Consider the following 24,810-nt stretch of genomic DNA (forward strand, 5'->3'; position numbering starts at 1 on the left):
CGGGCGTGTTTTTTTTTCGATATTTTTTTATTTTTTATATTTAAACGGAATAAAACATTCCGTCGGAATTTTAAAGTAATTTTTGCATTAGACAATCCCTAATAGTTTCTCACCAAGACCGTAATTATGATGAGAAATAGTCTTATGTGGTGCCTATGTGGAGGTAACAAGTTGGTGCTTGCATTGAAAATGATCTTAGTGACACACGGACGACATAAATTGTGCCGTCTGTCTTCTTGAATTAACCCGGCCAAAAAACGCTTATTGAAACGGTCTGGCATACCAAATTTGGCTTGTATGCTATAAATGCTAAATTACTGAAGTTGCACCCATTTAACATGCCCTCCTAGTAAGTCTCACTCGAGAGTCAAATTTGTCATACCCAATACTTGAAAATTTGTTTCAATTTCTAACTGCTAAATAGATACGGACGACACAAACCCTCGAAACACAGCATGGGCAGTGAAATATCAAAACAACTGGCGCTGATATATGGTTCTGATTGACCTGATTTCAAGCGATATCGTCTATGGACTCGAAAAAGGCGAAATAAACCCAAAAGCTCTTCTCTTGCCCCGGGCATTCAGGGTTTTGTGTAACATAAAAAAGAATGTTATCTATAGACGGCACGAGAATGATATCATCCCAACGGAAGATAGCGAATGGGGATGTAATCATAGTATACGAACGGCACGATACAATGAAAGCAATTAAAGTAAGTGAGGGTTCAGAGTTACAAAACAGGTTCGGGGTATTTAAACATGGTGACTGGATAGGGAAAACATATGGGTCCAAAGTGTTAAGTAACAAAGGTGGATTTATTTACTTATTAGCTCCAACGCCAGAGTTGTGGACACTGGTTTTAAGTCATAGGACACAGATTTTGTACATTGCTGATATTAGTTTTGTGGTTTCCTTCTTGGAAGTTGTCCCTGGTTGTGTGCTTCTTGAATCTGGGACTGGTAGTGGTTCACTTACTACTTCTTTGGCTAGAGCTGTTTCCCCGACTGGTCATGTTTATACTTTTGATTTTCATGAACAAAGAGCTGCATCGGCTAGGTAAGGTGTCAATATGTTTCTATCATTGTTCATTGTTGTATGCTTTGTGATTTTGATTACTCTATTTCTTATTTATTAAGAGCTCCACATGTTGTATAATTGTCAATATGATTTTAGCCTATAAATGAGGGTTGGAACAATTCTCACGAATCATATTCCTGTAAGTCAAACACACCCTCAGATTTGAGTTGGAAGAGCTGGAGAAGAGAAGACAATGATGTATCTCGGCCTTTTGTTGGATATCCAACTACAAAATGATAATGTCGTATTTCTGCAAAACATGGAAATCTAACAGCCAATCATACATCTCAAAAATAACGTCTACTCAAGATCTTAAACCAAACAAACCAGTTTTCATCATGGAGCTCAAAACTACTCATCATCATCATCATGTCTTCTCTTCACTTCAACAAATCTCCAAAACAACAACCCTTTCTCCACACACTCAACTACTTTACCACTTAAAAAACATTCCATCCCTCTCTTCATACCAACAAACTGAGGTTTCGTGGCATTCAAGCAACTGTGAAAGCCACTTCATTAGAACAACCAGGAGGAAAAATGGTAGTGGAATTAGTTGGAGTTTTTAATGAGTTGTCAGAAAGGATGAATATGGTTTCGACTAGTTCGTCTCGTCTACTTTTTAAGGCACTTAAATTGTCCATTCCTGTTTTACAAGCCTTGCCTTTGACTAGTGATGGTCGTTCTCCACTTACTAAAGCTTTTTCTGTGGCTCTTGTTCTTACTGATCTTCAAGTATGGATTTATAGCTAATCGGTTTTTTTAAGGTTGTGGTAGCTTTATTTTTTGAATTAATATGCTATCTGTCCATGTATATATAGTTGATGTAATTGGTTGACAAATATATCAATTAATTTGATCAAAATTGTTTGCTGTAACGCGATGTTTTGAGTCGGGGCTAAGTTGTGGAGTTTGTTAGGATAATTGATAAGGTAAATTTCATGGTTGTAGTGGGAGTTTGACTTTAAGGAGGGGAAACAAATTTACTGAAATTACATATGTTCAGATACCCTTTTCTAGACAAGGGTTTCAAAGACACAACTGTTATAACAGAATCATAACCGACTCAACAAACTCTAACAAACCCAGTGACTTGTAACTGAATTAGGAGGGGTTCTTCAATCCAGCCAGCTGGTCTTTAGAGGGCACAAGCTTGATTTGAAGAGCGTGATTGGTGACAAGATCTTGCACAAAATCTAGTAGAACTTGTTTACTGCGTGTATGAAATATAGATTTGATGCTGAAGCAATTGTGTTATAATGATTTTATAGCTATTCAAGTTTAAGTATGATTCTGGCGAATCAAAATGCATTGCCTCTGTATAAAATATGGAGTTGTCATGTCATAATTGCCAATCTTCATTATCAAGTATTGTGGTTAAGATACAGAAGTATACTTTAGTCATAAATGGGTCTGAAGCTAAGTTACATTGACATGGACACATGTGTCCATATCTGACACGGATACAGAGTGTCTGACACGGCGAAATATCAAAAACTAAGGTATATCACACAATATGTGTCTGTGTGTGTCCGATATGGACACGTGGATACGTATCCGACACAGATTATTTTTGAAATATGGTGTGTCCATGTAACATAGGTCTGAAGAAATAGGAGGGCGATTAAAAAAAGCGATTGCTACAGTAAGGCGAACCCTTGCCTTTGTACATTCTTATGGCTGCTCTGGCAGCCTCGACTGAGCTTGGAGGGGCTCCGGTGAGCCTCAGACAACCCTCCAGACCCTCTTTTGCCGCTGCTGTGCGAGGTGCAGCTGCTCCTTCTCTTGATGATTTCCTTGTGGAACCGAGGTTTGAAACCAAAGAGCGATATCCTGCTATATCCTTCTCTCCTTTTTCTCAAAGAGGGATATCCTGCTAGGGCGAAACATGTCTTCGATAAAACATTGATCATGAAGCTCTCTAATGGAAAAAGGCCATCTGTTAAGGAAATTAGAGATCTCTTGTCAAATACTCGGGGTTTACAATCGGGAGTGGTTGTTGGCATTGTTGACCCAAGACACAATAATGTTGAAATTTAATTCAAAATCTGATGTTATTAAAACCTTGTCTCATGAATCTGAAAAGATCAAGGGTTTCTACTATAAGATTTTTAGGTGGTCTCCATCTTTTGAACCACCCCATTTTTGCTCCAGTATGGATTCAGATGAAGCATTTGCCATTCCATATGTTTCTACCAGGTTTTTTTGAAGAGCATCACTAGTTCTATTGGAACATATCTAAGAGTTGATAATGCTACAACAACAATGACAAATCCAAGTAGGGATAGGGTGTGTGTAGAAGTTGATCTTACAAAAGCACTTCCTGATAAGGTTTGGTTGGGTAGGCCAACAGTCGCTGGTAGATGGAAGAAGGTGGAGTAGGAAAACCTTCCTCTATTCTTCAAGCATTGCACTTTACAGGGTCATGACGAGAGTACTTTCCGAAAGCTCAATCCCGTTCAATTGAATACTCAAAATGGTATAGAAGGGGGAGTTGAACAAGTTCAGTTGAATAAGAGGGTTGAACGGCAACACAGAACTGTTCAAGAGGCATCCTCGTAGGGAAAAGAATACTAATGGTTGTGTTTGTGATAATGGTGGTGTTCGTGATGACAGTGTTAACAAGGAAGCGCCCACAAACGAAGTCTGGGATTTAATAGGTGCAGTTGCATGGGCAATGGAATTGAGAATCCGAATAATACTGCACCTAATGGTATTCCTATTAGCAATGCTTTCCAAGCCTTAACTGATCGTGATATGAATCCCATTTTGCCGAGCAATAATAATGTTAATGACAATAACTCAAGAGTATATGTGGAAATAGGGTGGACAGTAATGTGGAAAGTGATGGAGGTTAATGATATCGGCATGGTGGATCTCACAGCAAACGTGGTTATGGAAACACAAGTTAATGATGCTGTCATGGACTCATTAAATGAGAATGCTGACAATCTTTCACAGCACAGTTCTTCTAAGTTGTCGGAAGTTAATGAAAGTAGTGAAAGGCAGGATAAAGAGCAGACTACTAGAGATGCATGTATCAGTAACATTGTGGAATCTTGGGTACAAATTGCAAATTTACACAATGTGACAAATGAGGAAGCTATTTCCTAAGAACTAGAAAATCAAGCGCAGATTGCTAATAGTAATAATGGAGATGCTGGCAGGATAAATAGTGCATTCTATTCGGGTAATGATGGTGCTGAAAACATTCATAGTTCAGATGCAATGTCCAGTGATAATTACAGTTCAGGCCCTACTGATTTAGAGGAAATGGATAAGGGTTATGTGACGTAAAATGAGAATCCAACAATTGCTGTGATGAAGAAAGCGAAAAAAAAAAAAACACTCTAAAGAGGGCGGATGCTCCTTCCACAAGAGGTCATTTGGCCAAGCCAACTGCTCAAAATCCTGATTTTATTTATGGATTGTAAAACACTTGTATGGAGTGCAAGAGGGATAAAAAAATAGAAAAACACTGAGATACTTGAAAAGTATTGTTAGCATGGACTCAGTGAAGATTGTAGCTATTTTGGAACCTTTTATTCATCATGATGATGCCGGTGATATTGCTAGAAAAATTGATTTCCAAAATTTTCTGCATAATGGCAATATTGATGGCAAAGTCTGGATTTTTTGGAGGGATCCAGTTAATTTGTCTCTCTTTGGAAGAACTAATCAGATTATCTCTTGTATGATTAACGTGGCGGGTGCTCCTTCAGCAATTCTTTCTGTGGTGTATGCAAAATGTTTACTTGATCAGCGTAGACCTTTATGGGATGAAATGAAAGAAATTGCAGATATTGAAAGAGATGGTTGGGTGCATAGTAGGTGGTTTTAATGTTGTCAGGTCTGCCTCTGAGAAAGTAGGGCCTAGGGGGTCTGCCTAGTAGTCATGGTGCTGTGCAAGATTTTGAAAGTAGGTATCAATGAATGTGGCTTGCTCGAAATTCCTTTTCAGGGTTTAAAGTTTACTTGGTGCAATGAAAGGGGTGGTGGTAGGCGTATCTGGGCTAGGTTGGATAGAGTTTTTATGAACTCGGGATGGCTTACTCGTTTTCCATTGATGAAGATAGATCATTTGGCAAGGAACTGAAGGAAGGCATCGGATCATTGCCCTTTATTACTTTCCTTTGGATAGTTAGGTTATGCTGGCCCTCGACCGTTTTGTTTCCAAAGGATGTGGATCGAGCAGTCTGAATTTTTTAATTTTGACAGAGCAGTTTGGTTGCAAGGCAATCTGGGTGATGGTATGACAAGTCTGACTTTAAAGATTAAGACATTGAAATCAGTTCTCAAAGGATGGATTAAATTGGTGTTTGGAAATATTTTTCAAAATATTCACTGTTTGGAAGATAGAATTACTACATCTTTGGAAGACTCGCTTCAAGATAGATGGGATGTATCCCTGGCTGAGGAACTAAAGAATGTAAAGATTGAGCGTGAACAAGTTCTCTTACAAGAGGAACTTTATTGGCTGCAAAAATCTAATGTGAAATGGCTGCAACGCCTGCAAGACAGGCAATCAAATACCAAGTTCTTTCATGCTTCAGTAAAGGCCAAGAGAAGCAACTCAATGATCCAGAATTTTCAGTTGCCTGATGGGACAATAACTTCCAATGTTGCTCAAATTCACACAGCTGCAATTCCTTACTATGAAAGTTTATTATGCTTTACTGAGGCGGAGGAGAACCCTACTTTGTTTGAATGTATCCCAAGTCTTGTTACTGATGCCGACAACAGTTCTATTTTGGCCCCTCTGACAATCAATGAAGTGAAAGGATCAGTCTTTAGCATTCCAAAAGATTGTTCACTGGGTCCAGATGGAATTTCTTCAGCGTTTTTTAGGGTTGTTGGAACATTGTAGCACATGATATATGGAGGGCATCCATTGAATTTCTTGAAGGGAAACCTTTAGCTAATTTTTATGCGTCATCCTTTATTGTCATGACTCCTAGGGTTGATGTTCCTGTTGGTTTTGGTGACTGACTACCGATCGATCAGTTATGTTCAGTTGCTTACAAAATGGTTAGAAGGATTTTAACTAATTGGTTGAGTAAGATCCTTCCCAAACTGGTTTCTAGAGAGCAAGGGGCATTTGTCAAAGGGAATGATATCAGTAATAGTATTTCTTAACTCAAGAATTGATGCAAGAATTACCAAGGAAGAAGGTTAGGGGCAGCAACATAGTTATTAAACTGGACATTACTAAGGCTTACGATTGCGTCGATTGGGGTTTTCTTCGACGGGTTCTACAGAAGTTTGGGTTTGCTGACAATGTTATGCAACTTATTTCAAATTGTGTGGAGATCCCTTGGTACTCAGTGGTTCTACAAGGATTTTTTAAATCATCGAGAGGTCTGCGGCAAGGCGATCTGTTGTCTCCATTACTTTTTATCTTGAGTGAAGAAGTTCTCAGTAGGGCCTTAACTGACAGGTTCAATAAAAGAATGATTGGGTGGTACACTACTAAAAGTAGTTGTAATCCTATTACTCATCCTTTTTATGCAGATGATGTTGTGATTTTTCTCAGTGGATGAATCTAATGTTATGGAGGTTTGATGAAGCTTTTGGAGGAATATGAAAAATGTTATGGTCAACTTCTTAACAAAAACAAAAGTGCTTGTTTTTTGCATCATAAGGCTCCACCTCCAAGATCGACCATTGGCCAAGCAGCTAGTGGTATTCTGATCAGTTATTTTCCTTTCCTTTTACTTATTTAGGGACTTCAATTTACTCTGGTAGACAGAAACTTTCTTAATTACTTTCACAAGCTGATGGAAAAGGTTCAACACAAATTAGCAGGTTGGAAAAACAAATTGCTTTCTCAAGGTGCCCGTTTAATTTTACTCAGACATGTGCTAGCCTCTATGCCAGTTCATCTCCTTTCTGACTTGGTAATCCCTAAGTCAGTTTTACGAAGCTTAGAAAGAATTTTTGTTGATTTTTTTTTTTTTTTTTTTTTTTCTTGAATAAGAAGAGAGTTTGGTTGTCTTGGGATAGAGTAGCTCTTCCGATTGAAGATAGGTGCAGTGATCTGATGATAATGTCTCTGCACTTCAAGCCATGATTTTGTAGTAGGAATTTATCAGCGCATAAGCACATTTCCTGTGTAACATTGTTAACTCCATGGACTTCGAAGTTGATGTGAAATTTCCATTTTTGCTTTCAAAGTGGTGTAGTGATATGTAATAAGGTTAGATTTGGCAAAGTTGATAGAAGTATGTATTTACATAAAAAAAAAACATTTATCACTTGAACCACCTTGCAACTGCAATTTTTATACTGTCGTCTTATGCATGTTTATAAAATTGTGTTCCCCTTTCCAATTTAGGGAGGATTTTGAGAAGATAGGATTGAGCAGCTTAGTTACTGTGGGAGTCAGGGATATTCAGGGTGAGGGATTCCCTGAGGAGTTCTGTGGAGCTGCAGATTCAGTCTTCCTTGACCTCCCTCAACCTTGGCTGGCCATACCCTCTGCTGGGAAAATGTTGAAGCCAGATGGTGTACTATGCTCCTTTTCACCTTGCATTGAGCAAGTACAACGCTCTTGCGAGACTCTTAAAACAAACTTTACCGGTAAGTTTTTATTTCCTTTTCATTAAAGCTTCATATGTATAACCATTGTGTTCTGTGTACTAAAGAACATGAAACCCTGAAGCTGAGGCATTATTGGTGTGCTTATGTGTAGATATAAGGACTTTCGAGGTGCTACTCCGCAGTTACGAAGTTCGAGAGGGAAAGACAGACTTCACTGTAAGTGACAGTGGTGGTCCTATTGGATCTCTCCCTTGTAAAAGGAGGCATGTGTCTGAGGAAGTTAGCAATGGAAGAAACAACAAATGTAGTTCTCCTGCAGTCATGGCTAGGCCGTGTGCTGAGGCCAGAGGTCATACAGGCTATTTGACTTTTGCAAGACTCAAATGCCTCCGATAGCTGAAAAGCAACATTCCCCCACCTCAAGACGACCACTTGGACCTCCTGTTACTGGTTTGCTTTGTTAGTGGAGGAACACAAGAAGCATATGGTCATTCCAAAGTCTGAAGGGTCAACTGATAAAAGAATTTGATTGTGTCCGTTAGAGTCTCGTGTTTTTCTTTTTGGCCCAGAGAGACTACCCTGTTATTTGCAGAACAAGTTTGCAAATTGGTTTCAGTCGTACTGTTTTTTGGATGTAACAATCTACCTAGCATAACATTTTTGCTTTTGTTGAGTGTAATTATCATATTATGTTCAAGGCCTTCCGAGCATATTACAAAAAAAATCTTAAGAATTGGTTTAGTGACAACATTATTGGCTAGATCTGTAGTTTTAGAAACAGAATATGTTCTTTGTTCTTTGAGTTTATACCTATTGCTGGCAGGAAATTGGCAATATATCGCCACTGATTGATTTAATGTATCTTGTGAGAATTTTCTGCACTGTACATTTATGATCATTCTTTTTATTATTCTAGTCCCTTATTTTTTATTTATTTATTTTTGTTGGCTAGGTTAGTCCCCTGGCACATCTTGGAGGTACTTGCAAAACTAAGCTGGTCTAATACCAAAGGTCTTGAAAAGTTAATTTGACATCTGTCTATTGAAATTGTTCAGATTTTTGAGTTAACGAATTTGTCTTCCAGTCTTCCTATGATGAGACTACTGGTACTTGCTAATGTTTTGAAATTGTTGTTTCTTGTTAATCTTTAACATTGCAGTGTTGCCATTTATTTCCAAGGTGCTTGTTTTTTTTGGTTGATTTTGGTTCACTTGAGTCTAGATGCGTTGTTTCCCACCTCGATAAGATGAAGAGTTAATTATTGTGTTGGTAATTTGCACAAGTCAAGCCTTATATAACCAAGGCGATAGAATTAGTCCTACATACTTTAAAAAACTAAAAGAGTATAGGCTAAAGGAAATTCCTAATACATGACATTTAAGAAAACAATGAAAAAGATGCTGAAGAATGTTGTGATGGACAGGATCAGTAACTTGAGATAGACATTTAAGTCCCTCCCTGAGATACTAACAATTAGAATGTTTGCACTGCATTTAAATGTCATGCTGAAGAATGTTTTTCTCATTTCATTTAGATATGAAGCATTAAAAATCCAAAAAAAATTCTTCCTTTATGTATTTCATTATCCCAAAATAATTATTACTTTTGTTCTAACTACGACCAGCGAAATATGGAGGAGGAGAATTGGAAAGAGTTTTGTATAGGAATGTTTGACAACCTCTATGCTGGAAGGATCTGCGAATGATCGAACTCAAGTTTCTTGGAATCATACTCAAGAATGCAAAGGTCTTGGAGAGTGTCACTGTCACCACCAGAGTAGAAAATATTATATCGCGATATATGGAAATATCTATCTATATTTCAGAAAAAGATATATAAATATCACGATATGTTTAGAGATATATACGACTGTAAATATCAGTGATATTTCGATAATATTTGTGATATTTGTAATATTTGGAGATATTTTGTGATATTTTGCTATATTTGGTGATATTTTGTATATATAACAATTTTATTTAATATTTACCATTATATTTCAAATAAATATAAATAATGTATCATAATATATCAAGAAATATCCACGATATTTGCATGTGAAACAATGTCAAATATCTCCAAAGAGAGGGATATATCCACGATACATATCAGAAATTGAATATCGATAAATACCCATATCCTGATATTTTGTACTATGGTCACCACAAAAAGGGTATGGACGTATTGTAAAAAGAAGGCGCTGGCTAAATTCGAGGAGAAGCGACATTCTCTGCCTAGAGCCTCCATAAGTCTGACAAATACATTTTGTCAAGACTAGTGGATTAGCCGATTAGGAAAACCTCATTACAAATTATGTACGCATTTTGTGTATTTACAGGCCTAACGTCATGTTACTGATCCTTTTACATAATTATTAAGTTTAATGTCCTTTGGACTTTCATTCAGTAATTGTTGTGGAAAAGAATGTTCACAGGTATCTAAATGGAGTACTGTTCATGGAGTGGAGGCCGGGATATCTTACTAGTAAAAGTTGTGGGATTATTACTAGGGTTTTGTTACAGCCCGAATTTCTAAACAATTAAAAAAAATGAATATTTGAAATATAAATATCTCAAACATCACTTGGTTCAATTGTCTAAAAACCCAGGCTATGACGGGGTGGATACAACACATATCAAAACCAAAAACCCACATCATAAAAAATCTTAACAACAAAAATAATCTCCAAAATTCTCTTTATTACTTTATAAAAAAGTCTATCTTCCGTCCCAATAAAACATCAAACCACTCTAAGAATACTTGGTCTTCAACATCAGATTATTTTTCATGTCATATGAAAAGAAAACTACATTATTACATACTTCCAAAAGATCGGACCTAATAAAATAACCTCCCGGTTGCTCGGGCAAGAATCCAAATCACACACCACGGTTCCATCCGCCTTCCACCTATGTTCCCTAAGAACACACCCATGTTGCCAAAACAAAGCAAACATGGGTCGACAAAATGGAATTTCTTTGGTATGAGTAGACTAACCACATATAAACATTATCATACTTTAATTATCCAAACAATCACGTTATATTTTCCCATAACTTAATCATTTCACTTGAAAGACGGTAGTTCCAGTCATTTCAACCGCATAGTTTCTTCCCAAGCAAAACTTCCATTATATTAACTCATTCTAATAACTCGTTTTAATATCTAAATCATTGAATTAAAACTTTACCGATATCCATCCATTTCAGTATAAAGGGTAGGACCGCGTCCTTGCACAAAATGTTATTAAGTCCTACCCTCCTACAAAAGAAAGTTAGAACTTCTATATAACATATGTAGATATTATATTATGTATTCAAAAGTAAACCCAAACACTCGCATAATCAAAGAATACAACTAACCCGCAAGGCTTAATACCTTTAGTTCCTCTAGAAAGGCAAATCCAAACAATCGGGTCATTCATGGCACATTCAATGAATACCCCTATATAACGCTAACGGGCCATTTATGGCACATTCAATAAATGCCCACCTAATATATGACATCAACAGTCATAAAACTAAATTCCAAAATTTGAGGCGTAGAGAGTTCTAAAAGAGGTGGTAATTTTGTTTACGCATTATTGGATTTTATTGCATATATTATTTCAGAGAACGAAAGAATATCTTGATTCACATATCTTTGGTTTACGCGTTATTAAATAGATTGATGTCTAAGTGTCATAACGTTGTATATCATAAAAGACGAAAATATCACATAGTAGTTAATACACATACACACGTATATATAACGGTCTTAGCCTAAAGCCAAGCATGCTAATAGTCTTAGACCTATCCTAATAACCCAAATTATAATCCGAGTTAAAAAGTCAAATTAGGTCAATTGGTCAAAGTCAACCCTGATCAAAATTCAACTCTGGTCAAAGTCAAAGTCGACCTGCCAAGGGTCAATAGCAATCAACCAACCCCAAACTCCTCTAACCCAAAAAGCCCAAAGCCTAAAGCCCATAGTCTAAACTTAAATCAAAATTTGAAAATCCAAAAGTTAAAACATATAAGCCCACCCCGATTTGGCCCAAGCCCAAATCGAAATGCACTGTTCATCTCCTTCCTCACCAAAACTTCCACCAGCTGACCACCACAACCCACCAACCTATCTCCAATTTAAAACCCGCGGTTTGACTCCTCACAAAAAACCCAATCCACCGATACCCTCAAAACGCGATTTCCTTATACTGAAAAAAACAGGATTGACACCATTAATGGTTGCTTAGAGCTTCACAACACTCATACCATGATTCCACAACTACCAATCATTCCCCGACAACAACAACTCATCTATTCTTCACCAGACAACAACCAACAACCAATGAAAATACCGCCCTTCAAAAATCGCAGTATTGATGCCATTAATGGCGGTTCAAAGTTTCACAGCTCTCATATAACAATTCGACCACCACTAATCAGTAATCAACCAACACAATCAACATAATAACAGTTCACAATATTTTTCAGGATGAGGTTTGTGCGAGCCACCACCATTAGCACCTGTTCAAGTTTTTTTCCCAACTTCAACAGCCCAACCCAATCACCGATTCTAAACCCCCGACATCAACCAAATCAACACAAACAACCCACAGCATCACAACAGTACAACAACAATATAACAATCCCTGAAAATTTTGGTCCTTTTATTAAACGCTAAAAGCCAGAGTAATACATAAGTCGACCACTATTTTTACAGCAGCCATCATCGATTCAAACACCACTCGTTTTAAATTTTCCCGAGACAGACGTTTATTCATCATTGTATAATTAGTTAACACTAAAAAGTATACGATCCTAAAACTAAATCTTAAAACAAAGAATTGAACAAGAAAAATCATATGTTTTCCAGCCTCATGCAATCTACACTAAACGAGAACTTTATAAAAATATGAAATATCTACTCACCTGTAGCGCTCTCCGATTATCAGCTAGTTAACAGAAGAACTCTTCATTTTCTTCTTTCAGTAAAACTCCCATTTTTTTTTTCTAAAACCCTCGTTGTGTTTTTTTTTTTTCCCCAAAAACTCCACAAAAAACAAGGACAACACTTATCCATTTACCTACGGGCTTTTATCCGTAACTGCTGGATATCCTATATCTGTTTTATCTATTTTCATTATTATTATCTTTATTATTATTATTATTCTTAGAAAAAAATAAAAGAATAAAAACACGGGGTGTTATAGGTTTGATATAGCATTACAAGTCACTAATTCTGGCACGATATAGTAGTAGAAAACTATCTGCCATTAGAGATAACTAGCTTTCAAACCCTGTCCTACGAACAGGTGCCGTTATATTAAATTATTCTAAAAATATTTGAACTATGTAGATAGATCTATTTATGATATATAAATATTGCATTGGTCACTCATCCAAATTTCTTGCAACTTGAAAACCACACTCCAGAAAATAATAATAATAATAATAATGTACTTTTATAAAAACCCTTCGAGTTCTTTTTGTTGTTTAATAATAGAAGTTTGATAAAATTTTTGTGAGAATGCCCAATGAGACGAAATTCATATTGAATATACTTGAATAGCAAGTCATTCCCAATCATATACTTGTCGAGACATTTCCACTACACATAAAACAATGATGTTTTGAGATTTGTTCAATGCATTAGCATTTAATTTCTGATTTTCTGTTAAATATTTTTTGAGATCAGTTCATTGCATTTGTATTCAGTTTTTGATTTTTGTTAATTTATCTTTGAGGTTAGTTCAATGCAATTATATCCAGTTTCTGATTTTCGGTTTTTAATTTTTGTTAATTATTCTTTGAGATTAGTTCCATGAATTTGCACTTAGTTTTGGATTGCACGTTAATAACTCTATGAGGTTATATCAATACATTTGCATTTAGTTTCCTATTTCAAGTTAATTATCATTTGAGTTTAATTAGTTCAATGCATTTACATCCAGTTTTCGATTTTTCGTTAATTATTTTTTTAGGTTAGTTCAATGTATTTGCATCTAGCTTTCGATTTCTAGTTAATTATTCTTTGACGTTAGTTTGATGCATTCACATCCAGTTTTCGATTACACCTGAATGATTCTTTAAGATTAGTTCCATGCATTGGCATCATGTTTCCGATTTGTCGTTAATTATTCCTTGAGGTTAGTTCCATTCATTTGCATCCAATTTCTGATTTCCTGTTAATTATTCTTTAAAGTTAGTTCACTTGCAGTTGCATCCAGTTTTCAATTTTCCGTTAATTATTCTTTGAGGTTAGTTTGATGCAGTTGCATCCACTTTCCGATTTTCTGTTAATTTTTCTTTGGGGTTAGTTTGATGCAGTTTCATGTTGTTTCCGATTATCCGTTAATTATTCTTTGAGGTTAGTTTGATGCATTTGTATCCAGCTTCCGAGTTTTCGTTAATTATTCTTTGAGGTTTGTTGAATGCATTTGCATCCAGTTTCCGATTGTCTGTCAATTATTCTTTTAGGTTAATTAGTTCAATGCACTTGTATCCAGTTCCTGGTTTCCTATTAATTATTCTTTGAGGTTAGTTCATTGCAGTGTTACATCTAGTTTTCGATTTCCCGTTAATTATTCTATGAGGTTAGTTCATTGCAGTGTTGCATTCAGTTTCCGATTTACCGTTAATTATTCTTTTATGTTAGTTCATTACATTTGCATCCATTTTTCAATTTTCATCCCACTAATTTTTTTGAGGTTAGCTTAATGCATTTGTATCAAGTTTCTGATTTTCTGTTAATTATTCTTTGAGGTTAGTCGATGCATTTGCATCCGGTTTTTGATTTTCCATTAATTATTCTTTGAGGTTAGTTAGCTGGATTTGCATCTAGTTTCCGATGTCATGTTAATTATTCTTTGGTTCAGTGCAGTTGCATCCATTTTCTAATTTCCCGTTAATTATTCTTTGAGGTTAGTTAAATTCATTTGGATCCAGTTTCCAATTTCACGTCAATTATTCTTTGAGGATAGTTTGATGTATTTGCATCCAATTTTTTATTTCCCGTTAATTATTTCTTTGAGGTTAGTTTATGTAGTTGCATATAGTTTTTGATTTATTGTTAATTATTATTTGAGGTTAGTTCAATGTATTTTTATCCAGTTTTTTATTTATCGTTAACTTTTCTTTGGCGTTAGTTCAATATAGTTGCATTCAGTTTCCAATTTTCCACTAATTATTTTTTGAGGTTAGTTCGATGCATTTGCATCAAATTTTCGATTTCCGTTAATTATTCTTTTATGTTAGTTCAATGCAATGTTGCATCCAATTTCCGATTTCTCGTTAACTATTCTTTGAGATTTCTTCAATGCATTTGCATTAAGTTTCCGATTTCCCATTAATATTCTTTGACGTTGGCTGGTTCAATGCATTTGCATCCAATTTTCCGATTTTGCATTAATAACTCTTTGAAATTAGTTCGATGCATTTACATGCAGTCTCCTATTTCCAATTACCCGTTAATTATTCTTTGAGGTTAGTTCGATGCACTCACATCCATTTTCCGGTTACCCATTAATTTTTCTTTGAGATTTGTTCAATACAGTGTTGCATCCATTTTTCTATTTTCCGTTAATTATTTTGAGTTAGTTCAATGCAGTGTTGCATCCATTTTTTTTATTTCTCTTTAATTACTATTTGAGGTTAGTTCAATGTTGTTGCATCCAACTTGCGATTTCTCATTATTATCCTATTTCCCATTAATTATTTTTTGGGGTTGGTTTAATGCATTTGTGTCCAGTTTCTGATTTTCTGATAATTATCAAAGTTGGTGTATAATACCAACTTCTATTTATCGTTATATACAGTCCTCAAAGCAGATAATAAGAATGTTCGTCGTTTGCTAATTCATGTTAGCACGTAAAAAACATGAGCACTGATATGTGTATTGATTCAATGACCCTTTTTCCAAAAAACTCAGGTACTCCTCTTCATGGTTTAATATTTGAAAACCATCAGAGACAAATGTGGAATGTGGTCCATGGTAGAAGGCAAATAAATACTTAATTTACTAATAGTGCAATTATAAAACAAAATCACTCTTAAAAACATGAAAATTTCAAAATAAATCTGTGATAAAAATTTCAATTTTGTTCTACAAAAGAAATCTATTAATTAGAATCCCATTACAAATTAAAGTGAAGTAAAACATAAGAAAGAGTCGAATTAATACTAATCATAGCATCACTCTATATTAGAAATGAATTCAGACTGCAACACTAACAAAAACAAAAAGTTGGATAAGTTGCCTTTAAATATATATCAGCTGCTCTGTAGAGTCCATCATCAATAACTTGGGCATAGTCAAGCAAAATTTCAATGATAGCAATGAATTTCCGTAGATCTAGATATGGATCGATCAGGCGCAATTTCCGCTAGATAAGAATCAATGAGTCGTCCAACTTTCAGGACTGAGCCATGACTTGGAGAACCAAGACCTTCAAATTCATACCCAAAATGTGATGCTTTTTTAGATTCTTCATCTTCAATTTGTTGCAAAAGAAACAAAGTGCTAAGAAATCCTTCCTTTTGTAATTGTAAATGGGACGAAATTATCAATGAAGTAGCTTAAGGCTAACAAAAATATAGTAAAACAACGCATATGAAAGAAAATCAGCATTATATTAGATTAATAACACACCTGAATCTAAGAATATACAAAACAATCAGGTTAGAAAATCAATCAAACGTATCCAACTGGGTCGAAAAACGCAGTACCGATTGCTTTAACTTTAAGATACATTAAACATTAACTTGTGAACCAAAAAATCGGGGAAACCGACTTCCACAAAATTTAAAAAATATCAAATATGAATTATGTTGTGTGTCTGAACTTCAAATTTAAGAAAATAAATCCATATGAACATATTACTCAACTATTATGGTACATGATCATGGAACCGTTAGGTTTCCCTCAAGTATCTATATTATCATGTGGGTTTACATCATTTTACTTTAAGTATGCATTTGAAGAATGTTAGTCTGAACGGCACAAATATTCCAACATAAACATATGTACACAATAAAATTAGTGCGGCTAAAAATTTTAGAAGTATAGTTTCAAGTTTTGAATATATAGTCCAACAACTTCACAAAAACAACCAACCTAATTGTATTAGGGTTTCAGGTTATATATATATATTCAAGTATCTATATTATCATGTGGGTTTATATATTTTATATATTCATTTGAAGAAACATTCCCTAAACATAAAAATAAAAACCTAAAAATTTTAGTCTGGTTTCAAGTTTTGAATATATAGTAACTCACAAAACACAACCTAACTCAGTTATAAGAATTTCCTATATTATGTTTCCAAAAAGACCCTCCTCATTTAGTCTACTAACTCATATTCATTTGAAGAATCTCGTATTTGTGTTTCCATTAAGAAATTTATCTTAAGAAATTTATCTACTCCAAAATATCATTGGCATGCAAACTACTAACACACAAACCTTAAACATGTACAAAGTAATTAATTCCCACCTGAGTACACTACTAACACCAAGAACCCCATTCAAAATTTAAACAACGACCATGAACTTATCAGATTATGCAAATATAACCAAATAACAATCAAATAAGTAGAGTCAACTTCTAAAGATATTATGGATAAAATCATTGATGTCTACCCATACACGAATTGGTCTAGAAATGCTTTTAGGAAATTAAGAGTGAAGAATAAAAAATAACAACCACATATTGAAACAAATAAAAATAATATAGAATATGGGGAAAAAAAAACACTTGGTTATCAAATCCATCAATAAGTAACTACATTTACATATCTTTAGGATGCACTGAAATCTTATTATTATGTCAAAAGAAGTTTATCCGTTAGCATGGATGGGGCATGCTAATAACTACATAAAAAGGAAATATAAGTCTTAAACACATTATATAAAATACAGCTAGTAGATGAGGATTAGGTGAGTGAAAATAGTTACTTGAAAATTTTTATTGATAAAGAATTGCTCATATGAAAGAGAAGTTCAAAGCTCCAAAACTATACATGTAAGGTTTAAAACTTTAGATCCACTTACTAACGTTTTTATGGAACATACAAAAATATGTGGATAGTATATAGATAGTGACAACTAAAATAAATAACTTAACCTTCTCCCTAGATGACGAATTAGATTGAGTTGATAAACAGTTAGGGTTGGTATATATACGTAAAATGTATGGTTTGTCAATCTCGGAAGTCACAGTCAAACGTACTAATGTTAGACCTGCATTACCTTCTCCCTTAACACTCCAAACTTTATGATAAACACAAATCAAAAGAAAGAAGCAAGACTTTTGAAATCAGCACATACTGGGGAGGTAGAGAAAGAAGACTTGTAGAAAGAAGACTTTTGAAATCAGTACAATAGTTGTAAATTGAAGAACTTGAGAATATGGGATACTTGGAAGTTCAAGAATTGGGACTTTTAGTTCCTATTTAGTTTTTTTCTCGCAGTTTGTTTCTCTACCTTTTTTATCAGCAATTTTTTTCTCCTGATTTGAATAGAGTCTCTAGTGTAATCTTTATTATTCTTTGTTTGGATGTGTATATATTAGGAACATGAAGCATAATTAATTAGGACTCTTGAAGAAGAGAGTCTCTCCTATATTCCTTATTATTCTTTGTTTAGATGTGTATAGATTAGGAAACAAGAAACATAATTAATTACTACTCTTGAAAAGAGATTTAGTATATAAAGGAAACATAATTAATTAAGATTCTTGAAAAGAGAAGAGATTTAGTATATAAAGGAAACATAATTAATTGGGATTCTTAATTACTATTTTTTTTCTCCTATTTTTTCTTAATTTCCCTACTTACGTGGACAACCTCAATGAGCCCGAAAAGGGACTGCTATTATATATGTATATATAAAGATACCGAAATCAGCACTTTTAGCTTCAAAAAAGCACAAAAAAAAAAAAAAAAATAAAATAAAAAAATAAGGCCCTTCAGCTTCAATGCTTCATACACGAGAGTGAATCGTGAATGAATTGAAGACATTCCCTCCCTGAGATACTAACATTCTAGCAACAATGCATATGAATTTCGGCTACTATATAAAACCATGGCATTTCGAATCAAATTGTTAAAGCGTTGTCGGGAAAATAGTATGGGCCCAGAAGGCGAACAAAAATCATTGAAGTGATGAGTGGGGCCAGTAGTAACCCCACCAAAGAGGAACAGCTTTCCTGGTAGGAATATATAACTCGTCCAAAAAAACTTATTTCCTTTTCTTGTTTCTTTCTGTCTTCTGGTAGGAATATATATTCTCGTCCAAAACTTATTTCCTTTTCTTGTTTCTTTCTGTCTCCTCATCAACTCCCACTTTCAACGTTTCCTCTTTTTTTCTTCTCCTAAAAGTTAAGTACAACCTCCCCTTCTCCTCACTTCGCATGTAATCTTCTTGTAGATTCTGTTCCACTATATTAGTAAGGTACTTCTTCTCTTTCTTTCTTTCCAGCTCTTCTTATTAACATATATGTATTAAGTTGATCAACTTTTTGTTTAATTCTATCTTATGTTCAGTGTTCTGGTATGTTTTTACTTTATTATATGAGCATGTTATTATAGTGTTTCTGAACTGGTGGGTTTTGGGTTTATGATATGTATGAGTCTGTATTTATTTATGCTCTACAGTAGTTGCATTAGTCTTAATTTATTGATTTTTTAGATTATCATGGGAAGTTCTCAACTGTTTGAGCTGTAAAACACCTTCGTATTGTTGATTTAATGACTGGATTTTTCTTTATCTATTGCGTAGTTTTGTTGTTAATGATACCAATTTTCGCGTGTTCTTAAGGAAAGATTTAGCACCGTTCGAAGGGGGCGAAATCTTTCAGTAAGATTGTTAGAACCGGGGTTTGGAAACAACCAAGAGGATGAGGACAAAACAAACAGTAGCTACCAAGGCGTGTTAGACACTATCCTTAAGGAAATATTTCGCCCCCTTTCGAACGGTGCAGAAAGGCTACAGCAGACGTCTTCCTCACAGTATAAAATGGTATACATTAGACTGATATGCACTTAAACAGGCTACTCTCAAGAACGACAATACAACTCTCTCTGGCGGCTTAAGTGAGAAGAGAAAGAAGAAGAGTTTTAGGGTTTGATGATCGAGTAATTAGATCTGGACATGAGTCCTGATTTTATAGAAATCCAAAGACAGTTCAGTTTCTAATACAGTATTAGAATCCTACTGTAATTAGAAAACATAAACGTGGTGGAGAAGCAAAAACACTTTAAGGAATTGGCCAAGCCCACTAACTTGTCACACCCGAGCTGTCACGTCAAGACGCGACTCGGCTCGGTGCGGTGCGGTCATGCACCCATGGCTTTGTGTGCGTTCTCCCTCCTAACACAAAAGCATTTGTACCCTAACGGCACACCCTTATGCTATAGAAAATCAATATATACTTGCAAGGTTAGTGGTGGCTTACCAATGTGGGACTATCACCAAAGCCCAAAATGAAGAACCACTTTGCACACTCACAAGTAGTTTGAAATACCTCAAGAGAATTCCAACAGTGGTTTGCTTAAGCCGACTTGGATATTGCTGCTACTTCTTATTGGATCATCCCTATGTCTGTTTAACATATATTTCCTCGTACATTGGTGACAAGGCTAACATCATTTTCCAAATACTTTGTCATGTAATACTCAATGAAATTTTGAATGTGCGCAGACAAGCAGAATCGGGTGGAAGTGGAGGAATTTCAGATACGCAATACTTATTGATGTTTGATATGGATTTTAAGTTGAAAGGTATGAAATGGGTCGGAAATGTATGTCAAAAGCTTGAAATTATGTTCGAGGAAGTGGAGGAAAAATTATGCCAGGTATGTGCTTCTTCCCAAAGACCTATTTTGGTTAATATGCTGGGAATTAGCTAAGAACTTTAGAAGAATTCTGGAATTCACAAAATACTGAAAATCCAAAATTTCAGCTAAATTTAACGCTTTTTTTATTTTAAATAATAAATACTTTCTGATGGTTTTCTTGTAGTGTTTGGTTGTTATAGTTTGTTTGAAACCTGTCAATATATGCAAATTCATATATATATCCTTCATATATCCAATAATGAAAAGGCCCCGAGTCACTTAACTGTAATGCGCTATGATGATTGCTGTAGATACTAGGATATCTATTCTGAAGAAGGAAACCCAATGAAATAGCACGACTTCAAATTTCTCTCTTACTGAAATGTGAAAAAAAAAAAAGAATAAGAAAGTAAAGTAGGTGCTTCATGGTGTTTACATATTTACATAAACAGAAAAATGGTCTGCAGGAAAGGTGAGCATTTTATAAAGAATTTAAAATGTAGTACAAAATTTATAAGTAAAAATACAAGGAGATAAAAGAAGGAAAACAGAAACATAAAGGAGTGGAGCACAGCTCCTTACATCTCAGATTCGACTGACATTGTAATGTTCTAGTCAAATCTATAACTGACGTTGTAATATCCTAATTGGCTTGTAAAAAAAGAGCAAGACAGAAATCATATCTTTTACAAAATCAGTTCATGTGTCTCTGTTTGGAGTGGAACTGATATAAGAACATCATCTTTTTCTTGAACAGGATGCTAAATTTGTTGAAAGTCAAGTGGAGACAGTTGGTGTCAATGTCAATAAATTTTTTGCTGGAATCGTGCATGATTTCCTACCTCCATCTTGCACGCCTCCTGCACATGAGATAGATTCGGTTCATCTGTAGTGAAAAATGGTATTAGCAGAGATCATTTAGAAGGGAAGCCCTCTGATAAGGATTACTGTGTAAGTGGTTCTTCAATGGAAAATTCATGTCAATCCTCTATATCCACTGAAGACTGTAGCGTCAAGGATGGTGATCTGCTTCTTCCTTCTTCTGTTGACCTCATAGGGGGTGCAGGTGGTTTGGAAATTACTCTTGATGAAAATTACATTCTTAAGATATCAAAACCAACTAGTGAAGAAGAGGATTCAGAAAAGATTGAGAAACATCCTCCTTGTCTGTCAGATGTGGTTGCTCCTATTGGGAATCAAGCATCATTATCGAGCAGTTCTCACAACACAATTCATATCGATCCTGAAGCTTCTTTAAACCCCGCCAAAGGGATAGGTTCTAACTCAACTGTGAAAGAGGATGAGGACATCCAGATACATGAGCTGTCCTGTTTAGGTCTTGAAGGAAATACTGTCTGTGTGGAACCACCGTCATCCATTTTTACTGAAATCAGCAATGAAGGTCATGAAAATGCATGCGAGTGTGAGCAGTTTTCTGTACGTCTTGAAGAAAATGCTGTCAATGTGGAAGCACAACCTAATGAGGCATCAAACTGTCCTTCCTTGAACAAACTGAGTCCATCATCCTTATCTACAAAAATCAGCAATGAAGATCATGAAAATGCGTATGGCTATCTGATATATGAGCTGTTTTCTGCCAGTTTTGAAGAAAATACTGTCAATGTGGAACCACAACCTACTGGGGCTTCAGATGTTCCCACCTTAAAAGATTTGAGCTCATCATCCAATTTATCTGAAATCATAAATGAGGATCATAAAAGAGCATGTGACTCTTTGGTATATGAGCAGTCTTGTGTAGATCTTGAAGGAAATACTGTCTATATGGAACTGCAAACTGTTGGGGCATCAGATATTCCGACCTTGAAAGATTTGAGTCCATCAGTCATTTTCACTAAAATGAGCGATGGAGTTCATGAAAAACCATGTGACTCTCTGATATATGAGCGGTACTGTCCAAGTCTTGAAGGAAATGCTAAGAATGTGGAACCACAACCTCCCAAGCCATCAGATGTTCCCGCATTGAAAGATTTGAGTCCATCATCCATTTTCACTGAAATAAGCAATGAAGTTCATGAGAAGGCATGTGACTCTCTGACAAAACTTCCAACCACTGGCTTTGGGGAAAATATCGGGAATGATTCCTCTCAAGAATCAAAAATTTTGTACAACAATGTTTTAGATGCGAGTGACTGTATCTGTGATGTTTCAAGTTCTATAGCATCGTCCAATTTGGTTCTTCCAACTGTACACTATGATGATTTAGCATTCGGATCCTCTCTTGCCAGCAGCATGTTATCAACTGAATCAAATGGTATACATTATCTTACTTTTATACATCTAGTTAACTTATTTTTGTAGGCAGTGACAAGTACACCATTATTTCAACTCATGCATCAGTAAAATGTCATTTTACACCGAACTAGATTTAAGCTGTGAACCGTAAGCAGCTAGACCGAAAGATTCTATTCATATCTTCATTTTCCTTTCAAGACATGTCTCAACTGGTCGTACTTCTGTCATGTTTAGGGTGTGAAATTCTAGTACCTAAAGGTGAAACTTAAATTAAGAGAGAAAAAGAGTAGAAATTGGAAGGCTTTATTCAGTACGTTTGATCCATTGGATGCCTAGGGCGACTTTTTTTTTTCTCCATAAGAGTTAGACTATCAGTTATGATTCATGTATGATTTTCATGCAAAATATAGATAAAGACAGGTTCTCAGTAAGTTTCATCTTTGTTCTGCACTCTGAACAAAAATGCATTTCATTTGTGCTTCTCAATATGGTATACTCGTGAAAAATGTATTTCCATTAATTATACCTGCTGTCCGGAATGGTAGAGTGCTTAGTTTTCTATGTAAATACTCTTCCCTTGGATTTCTGTAATGAAAGCATTCAGGGAGAAAATAGAATATCTTAAGATATTTTTTCTTAATATCTTAATATATTATCAAATGAAGTGTACCCCATTTTTTCTTACCATTCGGTGGAAGTCTTCATTCGCATTATTGTATTTATAGTACAATCTTGCCTAGTTATTCCATGTTGCTTTGTGGCTAAGCCATGTCATACATCTTCATCATGTATTTACAGTACTAACACCATTTTTGCTGTTACAGGAAGATCAAGCCTTGATCCTGTGGAATCATGTATGGATGACATTGAACTATTTGATGATGTACAGCTCGGGGATAGTTGTATACTGGTGGATAATAAAGATTTGTTCAGGTCTCTTGCTGCTGGCAACCACAGATCATACAAGGTACATAGCTTCTAACCCCCTTTGATGTTTCTCTCCTTATCTTTGCCTTTTCTCATGCAGACAAAAATTTACCATTCTTTTTTTTAGAAAAAAATCAAGCATGCCTTGGCTTCTAGAATGAGATCAAAGCGCCGGGAGTACGAGCAGCTGGCAATTCTGTATGCCGACTTGGACTCTGATATCAACCCTAGAAGAGAAAGTTCAGCTCCTTGTATCCTCGACAAGGACTTGCACTTCAAGAAAATATCTGCTCATGATATATCTGAATCTGATTGGGAATTTGTGTAAGTAAAATGATCACTAAGCTAGTTTAACTTGCTAGCCGGATCACTGTCCATATGAGGAATGAAGGTAGTGCTGGTGTACATTAATAATTGAGGGTCAAGTTCCTCCTGCATACTAAACAAGCTTTATCAGTGAATAAAAGGAAAAAGACAATAAAGTCCAGTTTATCAGATCTCGGCCTGGATATGGTTTAATGGTTGTGCTTATGGGTGTCTCTTTTTGCCGAATTTCCGATTTTTTCGAAATCCGACCTGAAATTGGTATGGCTCTGGTGTAGTTTTCATGAGCCGATTTTCCGATTTCCAAAAATTCCAAAAAAAAATTGGATCGGATTCGGATATAACTCTAAAAACCAATCCGATCTGAAAGTTTTGATATATAGCCGATCCAAAATTTTCGATATTATTGCCAATTATTTTGAAAATATGTACTTCTCTCACTATCCATTTGATTATATCTCGACCGTTCATTCATTTTATAGTTTTTTACTTCCAAAAACAAAACAAAACCATAACCTAGCCACTACTTCCCCACTTGAATTGGACCACTCCACTGTCATTACACCGTCTGCCATAACAACAATGATATGAAAAAAAATGCTATTGAGTCATACAATGAATTCCAGACCAACCCAAAAGCCAAATTGCAATAGATAGAATGTTATGTAAAGCTATTTAGAGTCCAAAATCAGAATCTATTATGCATGCAGACACTTCACGCTTCAATTTTCACACACGAAAAAAGATTGAAACATTACAAATACCCAGACCTCAACAGGATGCAATGCTTGCAGGTTGGTGGTCTTGGTGTTCTTTTTTCATTTTTTTCTTGGATCACTTGTTTGAATGAAAATGAGTTTCCCAAGT

The 24,810-nt window shown here is 35.3% G+C and overlaps 2 protein-coding genes across 2 annotated transcripts; both read left to right on the forward strand.

The window, feature by feature from the left end:
- Positions 1–295: 295 nt before the first annotated feature.
- On the forward strand, positions 296–8,368 carry LOC147516540 (S-adenosyl-L-methionine-dependent methyltransferases superfamily protein). The gene is made up of 3 exons (XM_086589094.1): positions 296–1,059; positions 7,415–7,659; positions 7,772–8,368. Exons 1-3 carry the CDS (start codon positions 611–613, stop codon positions 8,014–8,016), a joined length of 939 nt encoding a protein of 312 aa, XP_086445220.1. The 5' UTR covers positions 296–610; the 3' UTR covers positions 8,017–8,368.
- Positions 8,369–18,914: 10,546 nt separating this feature from the next.
- Positions 18,915–24,114, forward strand: LOC147516541 (uncharacterized). Its single transcript, XM_086589095.1, has 5 exons — positions 18,915–19,055; positions 20,304–20,457; positions 21,197–22,711; positions 23,517–23,659; positions 23,747–24,114. The coding sequence occupies exons 3-5, from the start codon at positions 21,406–21,408 to the stop codon at positions 23,945–23,947; spliced, it is 1,650 nt and encodes a 549-aa protein (XP_086445221.1). The 5' UTR covers positions 18,915–19,055; positions 20,304–20,457; positions 21,197–21,405; the 3' UTR covers positions 23,948–24,114.
- Positions 24,115–24,810: the final 696 nt, after the last annotated feature.

This window comes from Coptis chinensis, chromosome 2 (genome assembly GCF_015680905.1).
Source record: "Coptis chinensis isolate HL-2020 chromosome 2, ASM1568090v1, whole genome shotgun sequence".
Lineage (NCBI taxonomy): Eukaryota > Viridiplantae > Streptophyta > Magnoliopsida > Ranunculales > Ranunculaceae > Coptis > Coptis chinensis.

What these genes read in the sequence shown, in the direction of transcription:
- LOC147516540 (XM_086589094.1), top strand. Translation starts at nt 611, where the DNA reads ATGTTATCTATAGACGGCACGAGAATGATATCATCCCAACGGAAGATA. An exon ending in CAAAGAGCTGCATCGGCTAG is followed by an intron (nt 1,060 to 7,414) that starts GTAAGGTGTCAA and finishes TTTCCAATTTAG; the next exon opens with GGAGGATTTTGAGAAGATAG. An exon ending in TCTTAAAACAAACTTTACCG is followed by an intron (nt 7,660 to 7,771) that starts GTAAGTTTTTAT and finishes GCTTATGTGTAG; the next exon opens with ATATAAGGACTTTCGAGGTG.
- LOC147516541 (XM_086589095.1), top strand. Translation starts at nt 21,406, where the DNA reads ATGGAAAATTCATGTCAATCCTCTATATCCACTGAAGACTGTAGCGTC. An exon ending in GTTATCAACTGAATCAAATG is followed by an intron (nt 22,712 to 23,516) that starts GTATACATTATC and finishes TTGCTGTTACAG; the next exon opens with GAAGATCAAGCCTTGATCCT. An exon ending in GCAACCACAGATCATACAAG is followed by an intron (nt 23,660 to 23,746) that starts GTACATAGCTTC and finishes TCTTTTTTTTAG; the next exon opens with AAAAAAATCAAGCATGCCTT.